Raw genomic sequence first — 22,943 nt, forward strand, 5'->3', positions numbered from 1 at the left:
ATATGAATACATGCGTGGCAAAGATAAGGTTAAACTATACGTATTATTTAACCCCTAGGCTGCGATCACATGCTATGTGCAGTTTTCACATGTTTTGCTAATCTTGCAGCAAAATACCAAAGTTAAAAAGTCATGTCATAGAAGCGTGCCATTTCTTTCATTTTTAACAGGACCAAACCCAGCTTCAACATTCTCAATTGAAAATGAGAAACTAGAACAAGGACAAAAATATAATAGGCTGTTGAGAAGGGTGGGACCACAAAATAGCACAAAACTGTTGATTGAATGAATATTAGAATTACAGTCAATACAGAATCGAGATGTCCCAAATTGGCTTCTTGGTGAAGCCAATGAACAATGCAAATTGTACTGTTTTATACATAAGTAATGGAACATGAATCTTGATAAAAATCTGGATGCATTTCAAATAATTTGAATGCTGAAAATTCCTTGGACGGAAAAAGCAAATATGTACTGTAGAATAGTCATATGTAATACCTCCAACTTTTGACATTTCTCATACATTCTTGTGGCAGTATGCTACACTAGCGCCCCCTGGCGGCGAAAGTTGTGCGGGTGGCTTTCTTTCATGAATTTTAACGGATTTACATGAAATATTTTCATGATTTTACGTTAATCAATAATTATAGAAATCGAAAAATAAAATATTAGGTATGCACGATTGTACTGCTTTTTTTCTCATACATGAAATATTATTAAAGTGGCTATTAGGTTTATATTAACAGTTATAAGCCTACAACCGACACCAAGTACTACTTATATAAATTCAATTACTTACCGCCTTGAAGGAATGCAACATGTTACACTAGCGCCTCTAGCGGCCAGAGTTGCCAGCCAATACAAGTAAATATTGCCAATATTTTACTGGAGTTGGACGTACTTTAATTATTCTAGGGTATTTGGAAAGAAGAACTGAAATTCATGAAGAAAGAATTGGGAGTCATTTTGACTACACAGCACGGGAAAGGCGATCGTAACAATGAACCGATGATGTCCAACCTCTGGTAGGAGAGATGAGAAGAAAAACGGTTACAGTCATCTTCTCTGCAGCCTTTGCAATATAATAAGAGAGTACAATACATCCGCAGTAGGGGAACAAACGGCAGCTGGAATGTGTCTTTGATAATGGACCAATCACTTAAAAGTATTTTATCTTAGACAAAACCACATTTGAACGATTCCAATAATAAAAAATGACTCATTTCTAAATATACAAAATGTTTTACATTATATAAAACTTTGAAAACTTAGCAACACTACTTTATCAAATAGGTGGGACAGTACCTGTCCTCATTTAAATATTGAACATATTTCACTATCTATAAGGATTTAAATTTTCTATGATATCGTTAAATTAAAATTTCTTCACAAATCTTGGAATCAGGAGCTTCGAAAAGGGATTTACATACGTTGTCAAATGGTCTTATCACAATAATGAATCTAATACCCAGATCATCACGCAGTGATTTTCTTCCTCAGTTGGATGATGGATCCGTAGAGTTTGATGGCAGGACCGAGTTTCATCCCAAGGATGTTGACCAGGTCTTCTTGCGACAGCATGAGCAACGATTCTCCATCGATTCTACCTTTACAGAATCCAATCAAAATATCTCTTGATTTGGCAACTTTCTCCACAAAGTCCTGGACATCCATTTGGCTCCAGTTGCGAGGATCGGCTCGGAGTGCTTGACTCTGGAGGATCTCATCCAGAGGGATGCAGTGCTTGCTCCACGCAGGCGGGGCGGCCCAGTTAGGATTGGGTAGGTACCCTGGCTCGAATACCGAGCGCTCAACCTTCTCCTGACTGACCGGGGAAGATGCTCGTCTTCGTTTCTTGGATTGACTGCTGTTTGTTGTTTCCCCATCCGATTCCTAAAATCGAAACAAAACAATCAATGAGAATTGAATCATAACAAACAAAAACATTTCACTAAATATTCTGGTTCCAACAAAAACCTATGTATACACATGATTTCAGACATTTATATTCTTTTATCAAAAAACTATAAACAGGAAATGAAAATCCAAATAAAGGGAATATTTCTGAATGTAACAAATTTTTTTTTTGAAAGGTTGTAAAATACGTTTTCTAATGTCATTAAATTATTAGAAATAAACATATAATTTTTTAAATACAAAAATTTTTAATGCAAACATGAAAAGTTTAAAACATCAAACAGGCTCACTTCACGTTTTTTATAAATAAAATTACTGATAACGAAAAAAAACACATATTTTATCAAACAAATGTATTATAAACATTACTGTAACATCACTTTTTTGTGATTTCATAAAAAAAAATACACAGAATTTCATAAATTTTCGTCTAATTGTGGTCGGAAAGTTTGGTTTTAGAGGTGCACATTTAAATTTTTCTGTGGTTAACTTCCAGATTGAAATATAAAGTATGGTGTTTTCCCTTCCCAACACCGTTTAGATCATATTTCTCACAATCTCAAAGTAAAGGAAGTTTGTGTATGACTTATGTGAGCTATTCTCAAAAGCGAACAAATTAGCCTGAGGGTTTCAGTTTGCAACATTCAGTTAATATTTCCCAACCCATTGTTTCCTTTAAAGGAATCCCACTATATTATAATTAATTTTAATCAAGATTGCATGGGTAAACAAAACAAAATAATTATCAATTAATTATTTATACATATACGAGTCTTTATCCATAAATTATCAAAACATGTAATCAAATACTAAGTACCTTATCAGAGAGGAGAATTCAATATCAATTATACAATACACAATAATTATTAAACATACCACAATTTCTGTTTTAATTTCATCTTCTTTCTTGAACTTCGGGGGGCGTCCTTTGGGTGTTCTAAAATTAAAGAATGTAGTATGATCAAACATAATACTGACTCATAATAATACAGATACACTCGTACACAGGACAAACAATAATAATACTCAGATTTAAGATTGTGCATTAAAAACATCCACGCCAAATGACACACTGCGTATTACTGAACTACAAATTAAACTGATAGGACTATTATATGTGGTCATAGCTCTATATTGTTCTTTGTCATACATGTTTATGACTAAGGTGGAGGGATAACTACTGACATGCTGAAATATAACATGGCCGGTTTTTGATACATTAAGGACGGGTTGTTTCGGAGAATTTGAACAATTCATCAAATTTCAACGTTTATTTTCGGGTTCTGTGAAAGTCCTATTCAAGTTCTGTTATTATATCATTATAGGCTAGTTGCTTTACAGAACTGAAATAATAATATTAAGTATGAACTTTTTTACAAATATTTAATCACAAATTTGCCATTTTAAAATCATATTAGATTTAAACGGCTAGTTCCGATATCGCTAAGTTCATTTCACGATGTGAGTAATATTATTTGGCCTACGATTTAATTTCGGGGAGATTTGCGGTCACAGCTTTCGGAAATTCGTGATTCAAGTGGGAAATTTTTTAATCGAACTAACATTTGGAATCGATTTTGTGGTATAATTATTTTTTTAAAGCCTTTATTTTTGAGTTAAACGAGTCAGAAGTTGGAATTCTCATTTTTCGGTTTTTCATGTAGTTTTTTATGTTCAACCAATTTGGGAAGGGGGTATGGATACCGTCGCCCCAGGAAATATTTATTGGATAATCTACACCCTGCCATAGTTCACCCCAAGTGGTTAACTAGGTTTGGTGATTTAGCAGGGATGCCCGGGTTCATGGGGTGAAGATTGTCTAGGTCTTGTAAGTGTGTAAAAACCCTCCACACAGCATACCCAAAGACGACATAAGCCCGAAGAAATTATTTTCCTCAGGGCCTCCTGTGTAGAGCTAAATAAAAAAAATGTAATCTCTTACCAATTCTAGTAGTCTTTCAAATATCTAATTTAGCTATATTTATATAAGCTAAATTTTTTCATTGTTATCATTTAAAATGTCTAATATTGAAGAGTGGTTGACCACCATTGTGATTTCATTACCCTGTTAAATTTCCCGGTATCTACCAGACAAAAATTTTTTTTTTTTTTTTTTTATTATTTATTGAGTTAGTTTATACATTTGAATATAAACTAATATAAACAAGATCATATTTCATTTTGTAATTTTACATATTTTTACAATAAATATAACATTTCTTTTTAAATACATTCATTCTTCCTTCATTCTTCAGACTTTCAGGCATTTCATCATACATTTTTAGTCCTTTGTACATTAGGCAGTTCTGTGATTTTGTTTTTTTCATATGTGGCAATCTAATCCTATTTACATTTCTGGTTTCGTAATTATGAACATCTCTATTAAAAACAATTTCATCCTTAAAATATTTTGGCATTTGGTTGTTCATGATTTTATGTACAAAAATTAACACATTAAATAATAGTCTCTTTTTTATAGAAATCCAATTTAGCTGTTCTCTCATTTGATCTATGCTTGCGTATTTTCCTTTTCCTAGTATACATCTCATAGCTCTATTCTGTATAACATCTAGCTTGTTCAAGTTTCCTTCATTGGCCAAATACAACATAGTAGAGCAATAATCTAAATGTGGAGCAACTATAGTTTTATAAATCAGCTCTGTAGTGTTTCCATTTAGTTTATTTCTTAATCTTCTAAGAAAATTGACTTTTTTAGATACCTTCTTTAGCACATATTCAAAATTTGCTGCGAAAGTTAGTTTTGAATCTAGTATCACACCTAGGTACTTAATTTCATTTACTTTTTCAATTTTTTCGTCATTAATTGTCAATTTTAACTCTGTGTTATGCGTTTTGTTGCCTATTTCCATATATTTTGTTTTGTTGACATTCAGTTTTAATTTGTTAAATTTCAGCCATTTCGCTATATTTTGTAGGTCTTCATTTAATTTATTGATTGCATCTATGTACTGTTCACATGAAATATAGATTAATGTATCGTCTGCAAATAATCTAATTTTGCAATGTTTTATGGTTTTAATTATATCATTAATGTAAATAATGAATAGAATTGGACCTAATACCGACCCTTGTGGAACACCGAGGTTGTTTTCTATCGGTTCTGATTCTGAGCTTTCCACTTTTGTTACCTGTTTTCTTTCATGGAGATATTCTTTGAAAAGATTTAGAGCTACTTCAGAAAGACCTATATCTTCTAATTTTTCCAAAAGTTTTTTCCTTTCTATCGTTTCAAATGCTCTTTTAAAATCTAAGAATGCTGCAATGGTGATTTTTTTATTATCTGTTTCTTTCTTCCATGTATCAATCACAATGTTTAATGCAGCTTCACAAGAGTTATTATTACGGAATCCTGATTGTTCGTCACATAATATATGATGTTTTTCCAAATACTCAACGAGTTGTTTCTTTATTACAATTTCTAGTACCTGTTCGTATTTTGGTAACATATTTATAGGTCTAAATTCTTCACATTTTCTGGTATTAACAACTTTCGGAATCGGGATCACAATAGATGTTTTCCATGTGTTTGGAAATTTTCCACTTCTTAACGATTCATTTATTATGTTCAGTAGATGAGGTCCTATCACTGGCATTGCATCCCTTAAAACCGTAAAACTTATTCCATCTGGACTCTCTTTTGATTTGGTGCTGTTTAGAATCTGTAAAAGATATGTTTCATCAATCTCTTTAAACACAAGTTTTTCTCGGTTTAGGGGAACATTTCTCACGCTGTTGTCTTCCTTCAGTATTGGTATACTCTGATGTAATTCCGTTATGCTGTTTACAAAATATTTGTTGAAGCAGTTCTGTATGCTACCCTGTATCTGATGTGGAAATTCAATGTCATGTTTCATCCCTTTATCTTCAGTTTGCATTAATCCTTTTATGGTTTTCCACATTTTTTTAGTGTCTCCTTTTTCACAGATAATTTTATTTTTGAAGTAATCGTTCTTACAAACTTTCAGTTGTTTTGAGTATTTATTTCTTGCATTTTTGAATGCTTTCCAGTCTTGTGAGTTTCTTGAGATTTTTGCAATTTTGTACAGTCTATCTCTTTCATATTGTATTGATTGTAGTTTTATGTTATACCATTTATTTGTTCCTCTTATTTTAGTAGTTTGGATTGGTATTAACTGGTCGATTACTTCTTGAAGGTTATTTATTAATGATTTAGACTTTTCATTAAATTCCATTTGATGAAGTTCATTCATATCACCCAGAAGTTCAATTAACCTTTCACTGTTATATTTTTTATAATTTCTGTATTTTATTTCTTTGCTGGTTTTCGTATTAGTTCTTTTTGTGTTATCTGTAATGTGGATAAGGTTATGGTCGGTTATTTTTGGCTCATCTAGAACTTTTACATTCAAATCTAATCTGTTGGATATGACAAGGTCAATTAACGTCCTGGATTTATCCGTTATTCGTGTCTCACTTTTAACAAGTTGTTTCATTCCCGATGCTTGGATAATTTTTTTAAGTCTTTTAGTATATGTATCATTGAAATTTTTGAAATTTATATTAAAGTCACCAGTTAGGATATTATTTTCTTCTTCTTCGAGGTTTTGGGTGCACCAGTTCTCTATAAATGATAGAAAGTCTTTGGTACTTGCATTTGGAGAATGGTAAATTACTCCGTATACTCCTTTCTTATATCCAGAAGTTATCCTGATCGCTAGTATCCAGCAGTTCTTTTCATATTGTATGTTAGAAATAACTTCATATAATATGTCTTTTTTGATAATTATTATTGCTCCCCCTGTATGTCTACTGTAGGAATCACAGCGTATTGTTGTATATCCTTCAAAAGTAACTTCGCTATCTTCAATATCGCATGTTATGTGAGTCTCGCTTAACATTACAAGTGCAGGATCATTTCGTTCAATTAGTATCTGGATTTCTTCATTATTCGATATCAGACTCTGAATATTTAAGTATATAATTCCTTGCAGTTGGTGGCTTTTTATAAAAAATTTACCTTTTTCTTCTCCAATTCCAATTTCCTTTTGTATACTGGACATTCGAAGCTCCACGCTGGATGATTTGAGTCTAGGTTTATCTTCAACTTGTTTTTAGTATTAATACAATTATTACACTTTTCTGTTCCTCTAATAGCCTTGCATTCTTCACTTTTATGACCACCTGTACATTTAGGGCATACAAAGGAGTCTTTTTTACAATCGCTCCCTTTATGGTTGAACCCGTAGCATTTATAGCAGCGCTTAATGTCAAATGCATCAAATACTCTGACCCTTTCCCATCCAATATTTATTTTTTGCATTTGCAACATTATTCCATGTGTTTGTGTATCTACTTCCAAATATATTATATATTCTTCTCCTGTTTTTAATTTCTTGTTTTTTATTACAGTTACTTCCATTTTTTGTGGTTCTTCTGGAAACTCGTTCTGAATTTTTATGTTCTGAACGATTTCTTTTTCATCCATTTTATGTGTTACTCCAACGACTTTTATTGATGGGAATCTTTTATCCGGGATCTTCGTTGTATATTTTTCACAGAACTTTATTTTTATGTCTTCCTGTAGTTTTTCAATATGCTGACTATTTCTACATGTAACAATTATTTTACCATCCTTTGCACTTTTTATTCCCATCACTCCTGTTTCAATTGGATCAATTTGTTTTTTAATATCCTCTTCGGTTTTCTCCGTGGTCTGCTCTTCTTTCGGAGTGATAATAATTTTTTTCCCCAAATTTTGGTATTGCTTATTGTTACCCGTAATTTCCTTAAGTATTCTATTTTCTCCAGAAATATCGGCCATTTTTGCTGCCATTTCGCTTATTAACCCCAAAATTGTAATTGTTTTCGGGGTTAATTTATTAATTTGTTCTTTGTTTAGTTTTGTCGAACTGTCATTAATGCAATTTTGTAGAATTAGAACTGCATCTGTGGCTTTATCAATAAAACTTTTAGGATCCATCTTGAGTTACTTTATTTATTTCACTATTCACGGCAAAAATCAAAAGTTTTATGTCCGTTTATCTCAGATCACCTGTCTATTTTAATGTTTTTCTGTGGTTTTCTTCTGTCAAAACTTTTAATGTAAACTTTAAAGATATATTGCACCTTGTTTACTCAAGACAATGAAAAACCAATTATTTGAATACATTCATTTACCACTTCTTTTTAAAACGATATATTGCTTGATTATTTTGAAACACCAATATAGCAACACTTTAACATAATTTAAGGACAACTTTATTGTTATGTTCAGAGTTCAATTCCATAGATATCTGATGAAAAATGAACAAATCATTAATATAATATATTATTAATTAATATAATATTATGTATGTATACTTGTACGGGGTGTGCAAAACAGACAGTTCAGTTTTGTTTTTTTTATTTTTACCTAGGAAAGGTTCCCGTTAAACGCCGAATCTAAGTTCGTTTCAGCTTTTGAACAAATTCTGATCAGCAGAAGAGGATAACTATCATGTTGTTAAGCCTGTCAGCTTATTACAAGCCGAAACGCACCTAGAATCGGTGTTTAACGGGGACCCTCCAAATGTCAAAACAAACAAAACTGTTTTGCTGCACACTGCACCTGTACCTAGAAAGCATGCAGTTGGAAATAATAACATATTATATTATCTCGCACATAAATACTAATGTTTGCTTTTATTATTCTTCTGCAAGGTTTTATTTTATAATTTCTTAAACAAATTTTACTTCATGAATACTGGTACACTAAATGTGTGCGGGGGTAAAGGGCTCTAACTTCGGGAGTTATTCTACATGATAGTACGAGTAGCAAGCAAAAATATCTTTTTTCGAAATTCCAATGTTTTCAGAAAGTTTTAGGTAAATATTTGACCCCCCCCCCCACTCCCCCGAGACAAAACTCTGCCTCTGTCCGCAGCTTCTGCTACCGCGCTGATCTACGAGCGATTTAATCATTCGATTCTTTTGATGTTTCAATTAAAATATTTCGATTCTGCCCATCACTAATTACAACACAACACGTAAGTAGAATATGTCTGATTTGGTAACGTGTCAATGATTATGCATTTATATCCAGAAAAGCGATATTCTAGTTCATTTCCTTAAAAAAATTGTGTCAAACACACTGTAAACACACTGTACATTCTTCATTTGAAAATTCAAAGATAAAAATAAATAAACGGTAATAAACTTATTTACTCGGAAAACTATTAGTGTTTTGATTGAATTACCAAACACCTAAACTAAAAAGATAAAAATAAATAAATGGCAATAAACTTTTTCTAAAAATAACATATTATATACAGTACATTTAATTTAAAAGCGTTTACTCTCACAATTACACTTCGGAATCACGCACTCCGAAGAATATGTTTTATGGACTACAAATAATATGACAGTCAGAAGTATTGGCATTAATTACTGCATTTCTCAGCTTCCGTTGATAAATGTAATTCTTTAAGTGATTCAGTATTCTTCATTTTGAGCCGTTTTTAAAACATTTTGAGGGCATTTTTCAAAGATTTGTGAACTAGCTGTACCCCGCCACGCGTTGCTGTGGCTCAGTCTGTCTGTGCAGATAAAGAAACAATAATTGATAATTAATAATAATTGATAATTAATAATTGACCGGTCGGTGGCCGAGTTGACATCGCGTTTGGATCCCACTCAGGCGTAGTGTGTTCAATTCCTCGGCTGGCTAAGTCCTCCATCACAACACAAGCAACATTTTCAGCTCACTGTGGTGGTGGTAGGAGATTTTCAAATATTGTCAGGTTATTCGTAACCCGGGAATATTTGTCTTTATTTTTTAAAAACAAAAATAAAAAATAGCGCGTGTTGCTTTTACGTCCAACAGATGGCGCTGTTTTTTTTTTTTTTTAAAGCATATTTGTCCAACAAATTAAAAACTAATAAAAATTACAGCAGATTATATCAGTAGTTGTTGGATAATCGAGCAGCGGATTACTGAGAGAATACTGATTTACGCAGCCTGTATATTTCCGTCACAACGTAAACAATTCTATACTCGATATACTCGAGTGTCACGCTCGAGGTTTACATTGACAAAACAAATGTGTAGTGTGACATTATATGTCATATCACAAACCTGTGTTTTCCCGCAGTCCGGAAAGTGACCGCTCAACAAGTTAATTTAGATTAGGTAAGGCTAGGTTAGGTTAGGTTTGTTATTTGTTCTTTTCTTCAATATTCCATTTTGTCACTGTTCTGTTAAGTGGTGAAAACACATCTATGTATGTATAAATAAAAAAAATATGGATTATTACTATAAACATTAATTACCTGTCTTTGTCTTTAGCTGCATCAGAACTACTTCCTCCCTGATAGTCCGGTCTCGTCGGAGGCCGCCCTCGAGCAATAGAGGGGTTGCTGTTGCTAACCTGGATGGACCTGAAAACATTATCAAATCAAAAATCCATCCTTGTTTTTAAATATTTTATGTGACCCTTCATACTTATTTACGTGATTCATTTTTGTTTTTCACTATTGTTGTGGTAAACCTTACATTTTTATTTATTTTAATATTAAGTAATAAGGAGAATTTATTGTTAAATATTTTGATCTAGTAAAATAGTTATGATCGGTAAAATGATCAGTAAAATGGATCATGGAAAAATTTAAGTAATTATTCGGGATCGCTCATCACGTTCAATACGATTTTTTTTTAAATAAAACCTTTTGATTTACCTTAATTGCTATAAAAGGAAACATTCTTTATTTGGGAAATATTTATTTTAACATTTTAATTTTTAATTAAGTAAAACGAACATTCGCTTTTTGATATGGGATTGTATGGAATGACAGCCAAAATGATTTCTGTTGATGACATTATCTTATATTGGTATTCCTGACACGAGTGGCTAGAAGAGATATTATTACCATTTACTCTATGCAAATTAGGTAGGCACTGTTTTGGCGTAACTTGGAAGACAATTTTTTTTAAATAATATGATTAAAAAAATTTTAAAGGTTAGGCTAGTATAGGTTAGGTTAGGTTACATTTCGTTAGGTTAGGTTAGATTAGTAAAGGTTAGGTTAGGTTAGATTAGGTTAGTATAAGTAAGGTTAGGTTAGTATAGATTAGGTTAGGTTAGTATAGATTAGGTTAGGTTAGTATAGATTAGGTTAGTATAGGTTTGGTTAGGTTAGGTTTTTCTACATACAAAAATTTTGTTTTTAATTTATTTCCAGTGTTCCGCCAAAATAGTGCCTACCTAAAATGCATGAATTAAATGGTACTAACGTTTCTTCTAGCCGGAAGTGTAGTATCCGAAATACCAACATATAAAAATATCGTTGACAGAAATTTTATTTATTTATTTATAGAATACATGATAATACAATAATACATTTTCTTACATGTGATACATTAAATCACCACACTAGGCGACTGCCTGTCTCGTGGCGACTAAATTGTCATTCAATCATTGGAAATAGTTGTCATCCCACACAATTTTTATTTTATGTAATTAAAAATTAGAATGTAAAAATTTCCCAAATGCAGATTGTTGTTTTTTATAGTCATGTGAAACAAAAGGTTTTTTTTTAAATCATATTAAGCGTGGGCAGCAATCCCGAATATTTACCAAAATTAATTATGAAATGTCTTATGTGATATTCACTTAGTCACTTAAAGTAGCTAAAGCAACTAAATTAACATTAAACAAACTGGATGGTGGTGATTGCTGAAAGAGATTTCCACTTTGGACGGGTATGCAAAGTAATTCATTGCAATCATGGCGTAAATGCTGGAATGTTGCTTAACCTTGGAGATTGCTCAGCAAGTATTGTCACCGTATTGCTTTGCCTGCCTTCAAATGAAATACATAATACAATGTCAAAAGCTATGAAGCAGCTCGCGTATTCTAAATTTGCCATATTATGGCCTGATATGTAATTACTAATGTTTTATGCTAATTTATTCACATAATTCATTACCATATAATCTAAGAGATTAGGTTTATAAAATTATTTTACATATCCAAAGAAATTTTGATCAGATACAAAAAAGTCTAATTTAATGCTAAGATTTTAATAACGGATAAAATAACAAATTCAAAAAAAAGGCAAAAAAAAGTGATGAAAATACCTAATATATGATATCATCGGCTTATCTTGAATAACGATATGTAGTTATAAGAAATAATGTAACTGTTCCGTAACGCCGATTGCTTTTGATAGGCTGTGTAATAACCAATCATATCGTCAGAATTTGAACTGTATAGTTTAAGTTCGCACAAGTCAGCTAAAACGACGGAGAGCCGTGAGCCGAGCCAGTCGCACAAAAACCGTTCGTCCTGTCAAATATCGATCGCCGGTTGTCTTATCGGAGTAATCATAATACGTATTTTTTATCGCTATTTAATCTAAAATAACGAGTGATAACGAACGACAATCCCGTTCCAGTGTTGACAGATGAGGCTTATGCAGATTTCACCATCATTTCACCGGTAAGTTGATTGTGAAGTAACGTTATGCATTGTGTTTCCGCATTCGCCTGTCACAAGACATATAATTAATTTATTCGTTATCTGTGTGGAACAGCCCTTTAGTCGGCTATTCCAACCCCTGTTCGTTCTTCGAACAGTAACAATATTTTCGTAATATGCGGGGATTGCGGAATTATCTTACCATTGACAATAAAATTATGTACCTATTAAAAAAAAAAAAAAGTTATCGTCTATGGTCCCTACAGAAGAGTGAGAAAAAAAACTACATATTTCAAATGTTTTGTAAGCAAAGTAGGTAAGTACCTACAATAGAAATAGTCACGACAATCACAATAATTTATTGTATTGCATAATCATTAAGTTTTAATAATAATTTTTAATATATAGCAATATTAAAAAGTAATAATTAAATGACATATAATAAATACCTTTACTTTATTTTCAAAGGAAAATCGAACTCCCAAAAACTCTTTCACTTGAATGGTTATTGAAACTTCTTGTAATACCTTGAAACAAACAATAAACACACCTAAAGAGTTAAGATAATGAGGATGGTCAGTGCTCACCTGGGGCGGGGCTCACTGTGGAGCGGAGGGGGCAGGACGCCGGCCAGCCTGTCCCGCAGCGGGGGGCTAGTGGGGGGCAGGCGGTAGGGGCACTCAGCCGCCGTGCTGTGGGTGGTGCGCTTTGCCCCCGACGAGTTGCCCAGCCCATGGCAACCGCCCGTGCCGCATTGCCCGGGGACTTTCATTTCTTCGGGAGCTGGACAAATCAAATTATTTGTTAATAAACATGCCTTTTATTATTATTACAAATTTACTTTGAATACCTGTTAGAAATCGACTTCCCAGCCGCCGATACGGATTTTTATAAGGAATGTAAATTAAATCAAAATAATATGTACGTACATACATATAATGTGCTGAGTGTCTTAAAATTTGTTAATTAACATCTGGTTCTGGTTCAAGATGGTGGAAATGTTAGATACTACCTATTTATCCTGCCGGGGTTCGCATGATCATAGTTCCTACTAGGAGCTATCAAATCAGAATAATCAATATTATGGTACCTACCGGCCTGAAGAAAGTTTGAAAAAAGAATTGTCATTGACGTTTATTTGGTCAAATTGCATTGTACAATTCCTTATTCTAAATAAAAAAAAGTTATGTAAAACATTTATGGTTTACTATTAAGTAGGTAGGTATTTAAGTACCTACTTACAAATCATCTTATGATGATGTTTTTAGAGAAAATTAGAGACATACTTTTTTGGAAATGAGGTCTACTAACTGTTCACAGAACTACAATGTAGTATGTATACCTAGTTACAGTAAAAATGTACCTGCAAGTCTCTTATTTGATTAAGGCATTAATAACAAGCATGATATCAAAAGGAGAAATTTAGAAATTGAAATTTTAAATTTAGAACTTAACAAGTAGCAACCAAACTCAACAATTCACACAACTTTTGCATTTAGTATATTGAAAAGTATATATGACCAGTTTTCGCGTATCGTAATTCTCGGTAAAATAAAAATGCAACAGAATCCCTTTCAAATGCATAATAGCAATTCATCAAAAAAGATCACATCAAAAGTAGTTAAGTTATTTAAATATCTCATAAAAATTACATTATGTATTTTATTTAAAACAAGTTCATAATTTGATATATTTTTAGACTGGTAGGTAATAATAGAAGTTGGTCAAGGACTTTTGCCTTGTAATTAATTATATTATTCATCCATGGATTGGCCTTTCATTGTAATATAAAAAAATTGCGTACCAAAGTCGCTCCACTCTGAAAGATGACTTTGATCATTGTGTTTTTTTTTTGCAACTTTACAGTTTTTTCAATATTTGCAATTTGTTACACATATTTCGATAGTTTAAACATCAGTATAAATAAAAATATTTGTTTGTTCAAAATCTTAAATCTCCGAAAGTTCTTCACAGATTCCTTTGAAATTTTGACGCGTTGCATTCGAATATGCGTTTATTACCTATACTGTATAAATGTCACCTGTGACAGGTAAAAACATGTTTTTTTTGAAAAACAGCACCATCTGTTGGACAATTATGCTTTTTTTTTAATAGCGCTTTTATTTGGACGTAAAAGCAACACGCGCTATTGTTTCTCTATCTGCACAGACAGACTGAACTACGGCAACGCGTAGCGGGGTACAGCTAGTATGAAATAAAATTATACCACAAATAACACAAATGATTTTATAAAAAAATTATTTAGTGTCAAAGTTGAAAATTGATAAATTCACCCCATTTTACGGTACTTCATAACTTCATGTGAAACCAACATCCTGAAATGCTATTTGATGTTGATAATCACTCTACAATGACCAAATCCGAGCAAATCTCTAATGTGATATAAATGCGTGAAATTCTCGCATTTTTTGTTTGAATATACTTTTGTCATAATTTATCATTGTGACTACAGTTTTTATTGTTATTTTATGTTGTGAGTGAGCCCTATCTCCACAGCCGAAGACTAGTGAAGAACAATATTATTCTGATCAACAAGCATATCCGTGCCGGTAGCAGGCATCGAAAAGTAGATGTATATTCTGTAAGGTAACAACATACTCAGTGGTGGCTCCAGCGGGTGTGAAGTCCTCAGGCACCAGCCCATGGGGTGGATGTCGGGAGAGTCATCGTCCACCCAAAAGGACAGGTCATCCGGCCAGCCGTCAAAGGATATCCGCACTTGGTGGAAGCGGGTGTCACTGATCGTGGCCACGCGTATAAGGAAGGGAACCTGTGAAGATGTGAAAACAATTAGAAATTTAAAAGAAAATATGATAGCCACAAAATTTGGCAAAATAAACGGGTGAAAGGTGGAATTCGAGAATCTTTTGTTGGCATCCTTGATTGAAAATATTGAGACAGAAATAAAAACACCTCCCCCCTCCGTCAGCCTCAAAGCATATTCTAAAGCATAGTATGCCATACTGGCCCTGGTTGGAAGTAGTTGGAACTCTCGTGGGGTATACAAATCTGTCAACATAATGAACTTGGTTAGGTTGGGAGAGTTTGTGTTTGCCTAAAAAGCTTCAGACTGTTGGCTGCGTGATGAAACTCTGATCAGCTATTTTGCAACGTTGCATAACGTGTTCCGAGCTTGTTAGAGATTGTTGGATCTCCCATTTTCCTTCCCAGAATCCGTAGGAAACTTTCTCTTCTTGACCTTGAGGAACAATAGTATATTATAATTGTGTAGTTCTCTGTAATATTGGTAGCTCTGAATGAATGCTACTAGTGCCATCTGTTTTTAGCACAACTAACCATTATCAAATATATGATAAACATGAAATGAGTAAGTTCCTTACCCTCTTGTCGACAGCTTCCAGCTTCATGCCAGCCTTGAAGTTGTGCGGGGGGCGCGGGCGGAACGCCCGTGCCGTCACGGGCACGGAGTTCGTCTCCTTCAGGTACTCCTCCCACGTGAAGTGCTCGGGATCTTTGTAGGCTGAACAAAATGCATAATTACGTTACATTTCACACAAGACTTACTAAACATTGAATTAGTGTTAAAAATGTATAAACATAATTAATTATGTGCATTGTTTTAAATAACTATAATAACTATATTAATTATACTAAGTCATAAACTATCTAGTTAAGTTAGTGTTTCGTCAATCCAATTTAATCCTGAATATATTTTGAAAAGTTAATAATAATTTGATTAAAATGAAAGAAAAGTCTTCATCCAGCAGCATGTGTGAATGATGATTAAACTGTACGGTGAAGTCAGTCTGACCCAATATGTATATGGTTCGATAATAATATACAATCTGTCAAATAAATGATTTTATGATCCTTATTGAATTTAAATTGCAATTTGCGACTTCTTCCTGTGGGGCTACCTTAAGGAAAATGTTTTTAAACATCGGCCTCACCCCTTGGAAGAATTCAAGGATCAAATTTAGGAGGAAATCGCCACTATAACCGTCGAGATGATCGATAGAAAATTGACTTCATCAAAGTATCGCTGCTGGGGGCCATCATCTTTCCGATGTCATCTTCAGAACTTGATGCATAAAATGACATGATGTACCGAATAAAATAAAATAAACCCGATTTCTGTAGTTGTGCTGTAGTTTTTTTTTTTAAATGACTATTTTGTCGCACCCTGTATTTAACATAAGAAATGAACAATGAAATCTGTTCCAACAATGAAATTAAATAATATTTAAAGAAAAGAAAAGTTTAAAATAAAATTGGACAAATTTTACTTTGAAATATGAACTAGCCACAAAGTCCAAGAAGACTTTGATAATAATAAAGTGTTGCTTAGCAATATGTGATAATGTAATGTATGCTCACTGTTAGGCGGGGTGAGACTATACCCATGCTCGTCACACCAGCCCACGGGGTGAATGTACGGGGAGGTGGGGTCCACCCAGTAATCGTAGATATCATCCCAACTGTCGAAGTGAATCAGCACTCGGTTCTCCATAACATCCGCTACGGTGGCCACGCAAGTCAGAGAGTTCTTCCTGTCCTCGGCTTCTAGCTTTAAGCCGATTCGGAATCCACTGGGACAAATTTTCTGAACCTAGGAAAATAAAAAGTTTACAATTTGGGAGGCGGGTTTGAATAACACCGCCCCGGGAACCATTTATTGGATAAACAACGCCTCTGCCATAGATCACCCCAAGTGGTTCGCTATGGTTGATGATTTAGTGGGGTACCCGGGTTTATCGGGTGAGGTGTGTTCACCTTTCCACTGTGGAATAAAATCTATCAATAAACAAATTTCATCACCATTGAATCAATAAATAAACAAAATAAGCCTGTGACAGACCGCGCTATAAGCATGCTATATTCTCGTGCCCTGGCCGATTTCAGCATATCGCTCGACATACATTCCCAATGGGAATGTATGCTGAAATACGCCAAGCCATGATGCGTATAGAGTAATCTGTCAGCCCCATTAATTAATTCAACCACAATATTTGTAAATACAAACAAATTAAAAGGATAATGAAATATTTAAGTTTTTTTTAAATACTTACAGATGTTGAAACGTGTGCAAATAAGTTCTTGGGTGCTGCAATAGCTCTCACTTGCTTCAGGTAAAGAGGCCAAGAAAAGCAGCTGGGAGTGAATCCCATGGGAGGCCTGAGAACTCGGCCATTCTTCTCACACCATCCTGGCGGGAAGATATCGCAAGAATCGGCGTTCACCCAGAAGTCATAGTCTTCGTGATAGCCATCAAAGTGCAGCTTCAGCCTGTAGCCCTGGACCTCTGTGATGGTGACCACAGCAAACAGCGAAGGATGGACGGGGTCTATTGCCTCTACCTTCATGCCAATCTTAAAGTAGTTCTTATTAGTCATACTCTCCTTTTCTCGGAATAAGTTGGGCGCTGCCGCTTTACCCTTGTAATATTCTAGATATTTCAGCCAAGAGAATCCAACCTTGTCACACTTCCACACGGGAGTCTTATTAGAGTCCATACTATTAGACTTTACTGCGTGTACAGGGGTGGTGGTGGTGGTGGTGGTGATGGTCACATCAGAAGAAATAGATTCTAGTAGTTTTGATTCCTCAGTGGTAGCATTATTCTCACTCAGACTGTTGGAACGTTCTTTAGGTTTGACTTTTTGAATCAGTGTTTTCTTCTGCCTTCGCTTCTTCCTGAAATCAAATGTTTCCCGTTCCTTTTTGCTGGTGTGATTTTTCCTAAAGTTCCGTTGGCAAGTGTGGCTGCAGAAGTTGGGGGTGATGAACTCAGCGGCCATTCCATGGCAGCCACAGCCGTCGCAGCAATATAGGTCCTCAGGGGATGAGGGCTTCTTGTCCCGGTTTATCCTCTGTTTCAAGGGAGCGTGGTACTTGGTCAACGATATTGCACTATCTTTGGCGTCAATTATATCTATAAGGCCAAACTCATTTGTATGGAACTGTAAACAGCTTCCATTAAGTAATGCAATATCATTCTTCCACTGCAGTCCCAGAGAGTCCTCTTCTGTAAGAAAGTCTGTTTTAGAAGAGTCTTTGTTTAGGTGTGAAAATTGAAAAACAGCTTTGTCACTTATTTTATCCAAAGCATTATTTTGAGTAATATTATAAGTGTCTGCCGAGAGGCGGCTCTTTCGCCGATCTTTATTTATTTGAGGATTGCGTACCAAATTTGCAAACCCATTGTTCTTAATGGGGGGCTCCGGTTTGGGTTTTTCAACAACTTTGATTTCTACTTCGTGATCAAACTTTTCCTCACAAAATAAAGAGGGCAGTTGGCTCTCTTCAACTCTTTCCAGTATCGGTTTGTTTAGTATGGTCAAATTCTGATTAAATAGTTTTATCTTTGCCTTCTCAATTTTATTCTCAATATCATCATTGCCCTTCTTGTCTTCGGAGCACAAAGAAATTCTCCGTTTCTCATTCAAGATTATCTTTTTGTCAATACTGTCAGAATTAGATCTCCTCAAAATGGTGGGGCCGGGAGATGACAAGTTACATTCCACTTCCTGCAGAACTGCTTCAACACTTGTCAGGTTGTTTCCCAGTACAGTATTCCCTTTCTCTGTAATGGAGATTGTATAGTTCTCTGGCAAACAATCATTGTCCTCAGTAATGGACACCGTGTACATGTCATCATTCAACGATGTGTTGGACTCGGGGATAGACAGAGCGTATTCCTTCTCTCCTATCAGCTCGGCCCTCGACCCGGGAATGGAAGTGGGAAAAGTGTTATCGTTGGTTGGAAGAGAAGCACTGAAAGAAGAATCTGTGACAGAGCTCGGCGTGTGTATAGCGGCATTAGTCAAAGTGACACTACTCGGCATAGCAATGTTTTTACTGATGGGTAGGAGGGGTGGTATCTCGCTGGTTGGACTAGTAAAGGCAGATGGATCCTGCATCACAGTGACATTACCCTGAGGATCTTGCAACTGACCATTCGCAATCTGAAAGTTAATTACCGGACCTTTTGCCGCTATTGTGCTTGGGTAATTATACTTTGTATTCTGAGAAATTTTCGGAACATTCTTCGGTGTCAAAAAGAATTTTTGATTTGCATTAGAAGGTGACGCATTTGAGCTCACCAAGATGGACTGGGTTTCTTGAACTTTAGCCACGGGGGAAGGTTTATTATAGGTTGCTAGGGTATGTTTTGCACCCGAGATGGCAATGCTGACTGGACTTTGAGGAATTGGCTTTGATTTCTGAATAACAATGGATTGGCTGGGAATATTTGAAGCCAATATTGAACTCTTGGATATTGCTTTAGATGTTGTGCTGAATTTAGGTGTGACGTTGACTGATGATATAATTTGTATTGCATTGCCGGATGTTACCTAAAATATAAACATATAATAGATTAATTATAGTCTAATCAAATGAAGCTAGAAATTGAAACATAGAAAATGGCTAACTCACCATAACAAAAAAAATCAGTTGAGTTTGTCATTAGTTGTAAATCACTAGACATAAGTTCTTAGCTATTCCGTGGTAAGTTTAAGATAGATTAGGTTCAGTTCAGTTTATAATTCTTTGTTCATTTGGTTCATTCGACTAATTTTTGTGAGGTGTCATATAAATGGCCTATTATTATTTTGTTGTTATAAAAACAACTATGGGTTGTACATAAATGCATAAAAAAGTACATGAAATGCAAAACGATAATACCTTTCATTAAATTTCTACCACGTTTATCCTTATGATGCACAAGTTATAATTCTAATGAATGTGTTCATTGAACTTTTGACAATAATTAATAATAATATGTATAACTTTACCTGTGACCACTACCCTACTGTAAGCGTTGAATGACGCAATGGTAACTAGTTCAACAAAATCGTTGAATAATACATGTCAGCAAATAATATTAACTATCTGAATGCAAATAAACCACTGACACGTAAATACTATATTGAATTATAAATTAACCTTGATACAAAATAAAATAATAATCACTCACCGGACGCCGCACTATTATTTGCTGAGGGTTCAAAGAACTGCTGGTGTTGGTGATCTCTGTACTAGTGACAGGCTTTAGTCCGGAAGGAGTCTGGATGTAGACCACGTGTGGCATGGGTCGTGTTGGTCCCCTGACATGGATGTTATTAGTGGAAGCAGGAACTTGCATATGTGACAACGGACCAATTGAAGAATTCTGCATTTGCAGTTGCAATGCCGATGTGACGGGTCCATTCACCCCCTGCAGTTTTATTTGCACGGGATTATGTTCTTGAATAATATTTTGATATTCCACAACCTTGTCTGTATTCTGTACCCCCTGCGCCAGCATTCGGTTGGTGTTCTGTGGACTACCCATGTTAAACTGAAGCACAGATCCATGTAATCCTGGTTGAGAAGTCGGGACGGATAGCAAAGGCATAGATGGCGCTAACTGAATGTTTCCGGAAGGTTGGCTGAGGTGCAGTGGCACATTGATGGTTCCTCCAGAAGGAAGCTGCACAGGAACATTGCTAGGAGTTGAGATTATCTGTAATGGTTGACTTCCAGATAACTGAATAGGTAAATGGGTGCTTGACACTGGGACATTGCGCTCACCAACAGATCCCACATTAGGATTGACAGGAAAATTTAATTGCAGGGGATATACAGGATGAATATTGGTATTTTTTCCTTCCTTTATAATATGTTGGGAATTCATATTACATAGTTTCTCTTTCAACTGCAAAATATAAACAAACTCACAATTAGTATTCGTATGAAATAAATAATAATAGGTAAAAACGGAAATACCAAATGCAATGACATTTGTCATATATAAAGCAAAATTTTAAACCCTTACATGGAAGCGATTTAAATCTATTTCAATTATTGAAACGTACTTTGTGTGCAGTTGCAATACGTAAAGTAATATAAAAAATATGATAGAAAAATTACCGTCGAAATGGTGAACTCGCATTCAAAATATTCAACCAATTAAAACTATTTTCCAAATTACTTGTTCTTGATCCGATTAAATAAAGTTGTCGACATTTTCTTAGCAATCCACGAGTATTTGACAGATAATATCTGCGCTGTTATTCAGAAATTCAGAATAGTGAGATATATTATAATACATCATCCATCAAAACTCGGGCAAATTCGCGATACAACGTTACTTTCGTAAACATTTATTTCGTACAAATTGAAAATTTATTATTAATACTTCGATTTAATCGAATCTAAATACACCAAACTGTTTATTCGCAAGCTCTTCTTCGACTTGGTTACTTCCGTAATCTAAATAATTCAAATATTGTTTCAAGTTTATAACAATCGCGATCGCGTGTATCGCATCTTTCCTACTAAATTCACTTTGAACACGACGGACCCTGAATAAGTTTGAGAAAATATTGCGAATGCTGTATAAACTCGATGCGCGATATTTCCAGTAAAAGCATGAAACCATTTAGAATATAAATCAACAGCTCTTCATTGAACTATTCAATTCTTATTACATATTAAATAAAATACAAAGTGAGAGATGACAATATTTACCTGCAATCAGCTTTTTCCAGAGTGCAGATGTGACAACATAGCAGTATTGTGAAATGGGTGGATTTTAGAATAGTGTTCGTATCGGCCAATAACAGCCCTCCCTTTTCGTGACGCATTTCGCGCCATTGGCAAAAATGTAAACGGACACTACAAGGAGGAAGGATACTGTTAAATTAATTTCATTTATTCTATTATGCCATCGTGAATCAAATACTTGCTAATTTTAATTCTTGGTAATCAATGTTATTCCCCTTCAACTAATAATTACGTACAATGCATATCCATAGTGTATTTTCCATTTGTAACAACCAACATGCTTGATTAAATTTATACATCGTTGCCAGATGTATTTTCATCGGCTTTATTTCGATTATTTTTAAATGGAGGGAAATTTTCCCTGTATTAAATCTCGGAAAATGTTAAGCTGTTGAAAATGGTCAATAAATATTACAAGTGAAGCTTTCAAGATCCGTACGTAACGTTTTCAATTTGACAACGGTATTGACATAGCGCATGACAACGTTTTTTATGCGTAATTTTAGAAGCACATACCTAGATCATTTTAATGTACTTTTGCAAATGCATTGGTGTAATGCCAGTTATTTGATTCGCTATTGGTTTATCCGATTTGATTCAACAGATTTGTGGTAAAAAAGCTCCATAATTAGGATATAAATTTTACATTTCTAATTAATTGTTTCTTTGAATCAGAATATTAATTGGAGCAATATTGCCATGAACATTCTGCAAGTTTATTGAATTGTATCAGAAATAAAGGTGATGGATTGCTTGAGCGCATCTCTAACTCATTTTGTCTTTCGCTTTGATGATAATTGACAATCATTATAATATTACTCATTCAATCTAAAAGAAGCGAAAAGGGAAATCAAAATTATGCATTTTCTGACATTGAAGTTTTCTGTTTCACGATGACCGATGTAATGGTTGATTCACACTTTCAGAACATAAATAAAAATAGTAAGAACTTTTTGAGAGCGGGGCATTTTTGAACACACTGATTTTATATATTATTCATGTTAATAAAAGATATTAAAATTATTGAATGATGATTTGATTCAATCATTTCGCAACATG

General features: G+C 34.3%; 1 protein-coding gene across 2 annotated transcripts; it reads right to left on the reverse strand.

Moving 5' to 3' along the window:
• Position 1: 1 nt before the first annotated feature.
• l(3)mbt (lethal (3) malignant brain tumor) lies at positions 2-21,875 on the reverse strand. 2 transcript variants are annotated; one of them, XM_089634150.1, is made up of 10 exons: positions 21,849-21,875; positions 20,314-21,033; positions 17,405-19,690; positions 16,713-16,944; positions 15,716-15,855; positions 14,973-15,144; positions 12,941-13,136; positions 10,207-10,314; positions 2,794-2,854; positions 2-1,893 (listed from the first exon to the last, which is right to left on the reverse strand). In XM_089634150.1, the coding sequence occupies exons 2-10, from the start codon at positions 21,010-21,012 to the stop codon at positions 1,477-1,479; spliced, it is 4,311 nt and encodes a 1,436-aa protein (XP_089490276.1). In that variant the 5' UTR covers positions 21,013-21,033; positions 21,849-21,875; the 3' UTR covers positions 2-1,476. The 2 variants fall into 2 exon arrangements, with proteins under 2 accessions (XP_089490276.1, XP_089490277.1); XM_089634151.1 differs by lacking the exon at positions 21,849-21,875 and adding an exon at positions 21,249-21,632.
• Between the last annotated feature and the right edge of the window lie 1,068 nt (positions 21,876-22,943).

The sequence above is a fragment of the Hesperophylax consimilis genome, chromosome 8 (genome assembly GCF_061612785.1).
Source record: "Hesperophylax consimilis isolate HC1 chromosome 8, BYU_Hcon_1.0, whole genome shotgun sequence".
NCBI lineage: Eukaryota > Metazoa > Arthropoda > Insecta > Trichoptera > Limnephilidae > Hesperophylax > Hesperophylax consimilis.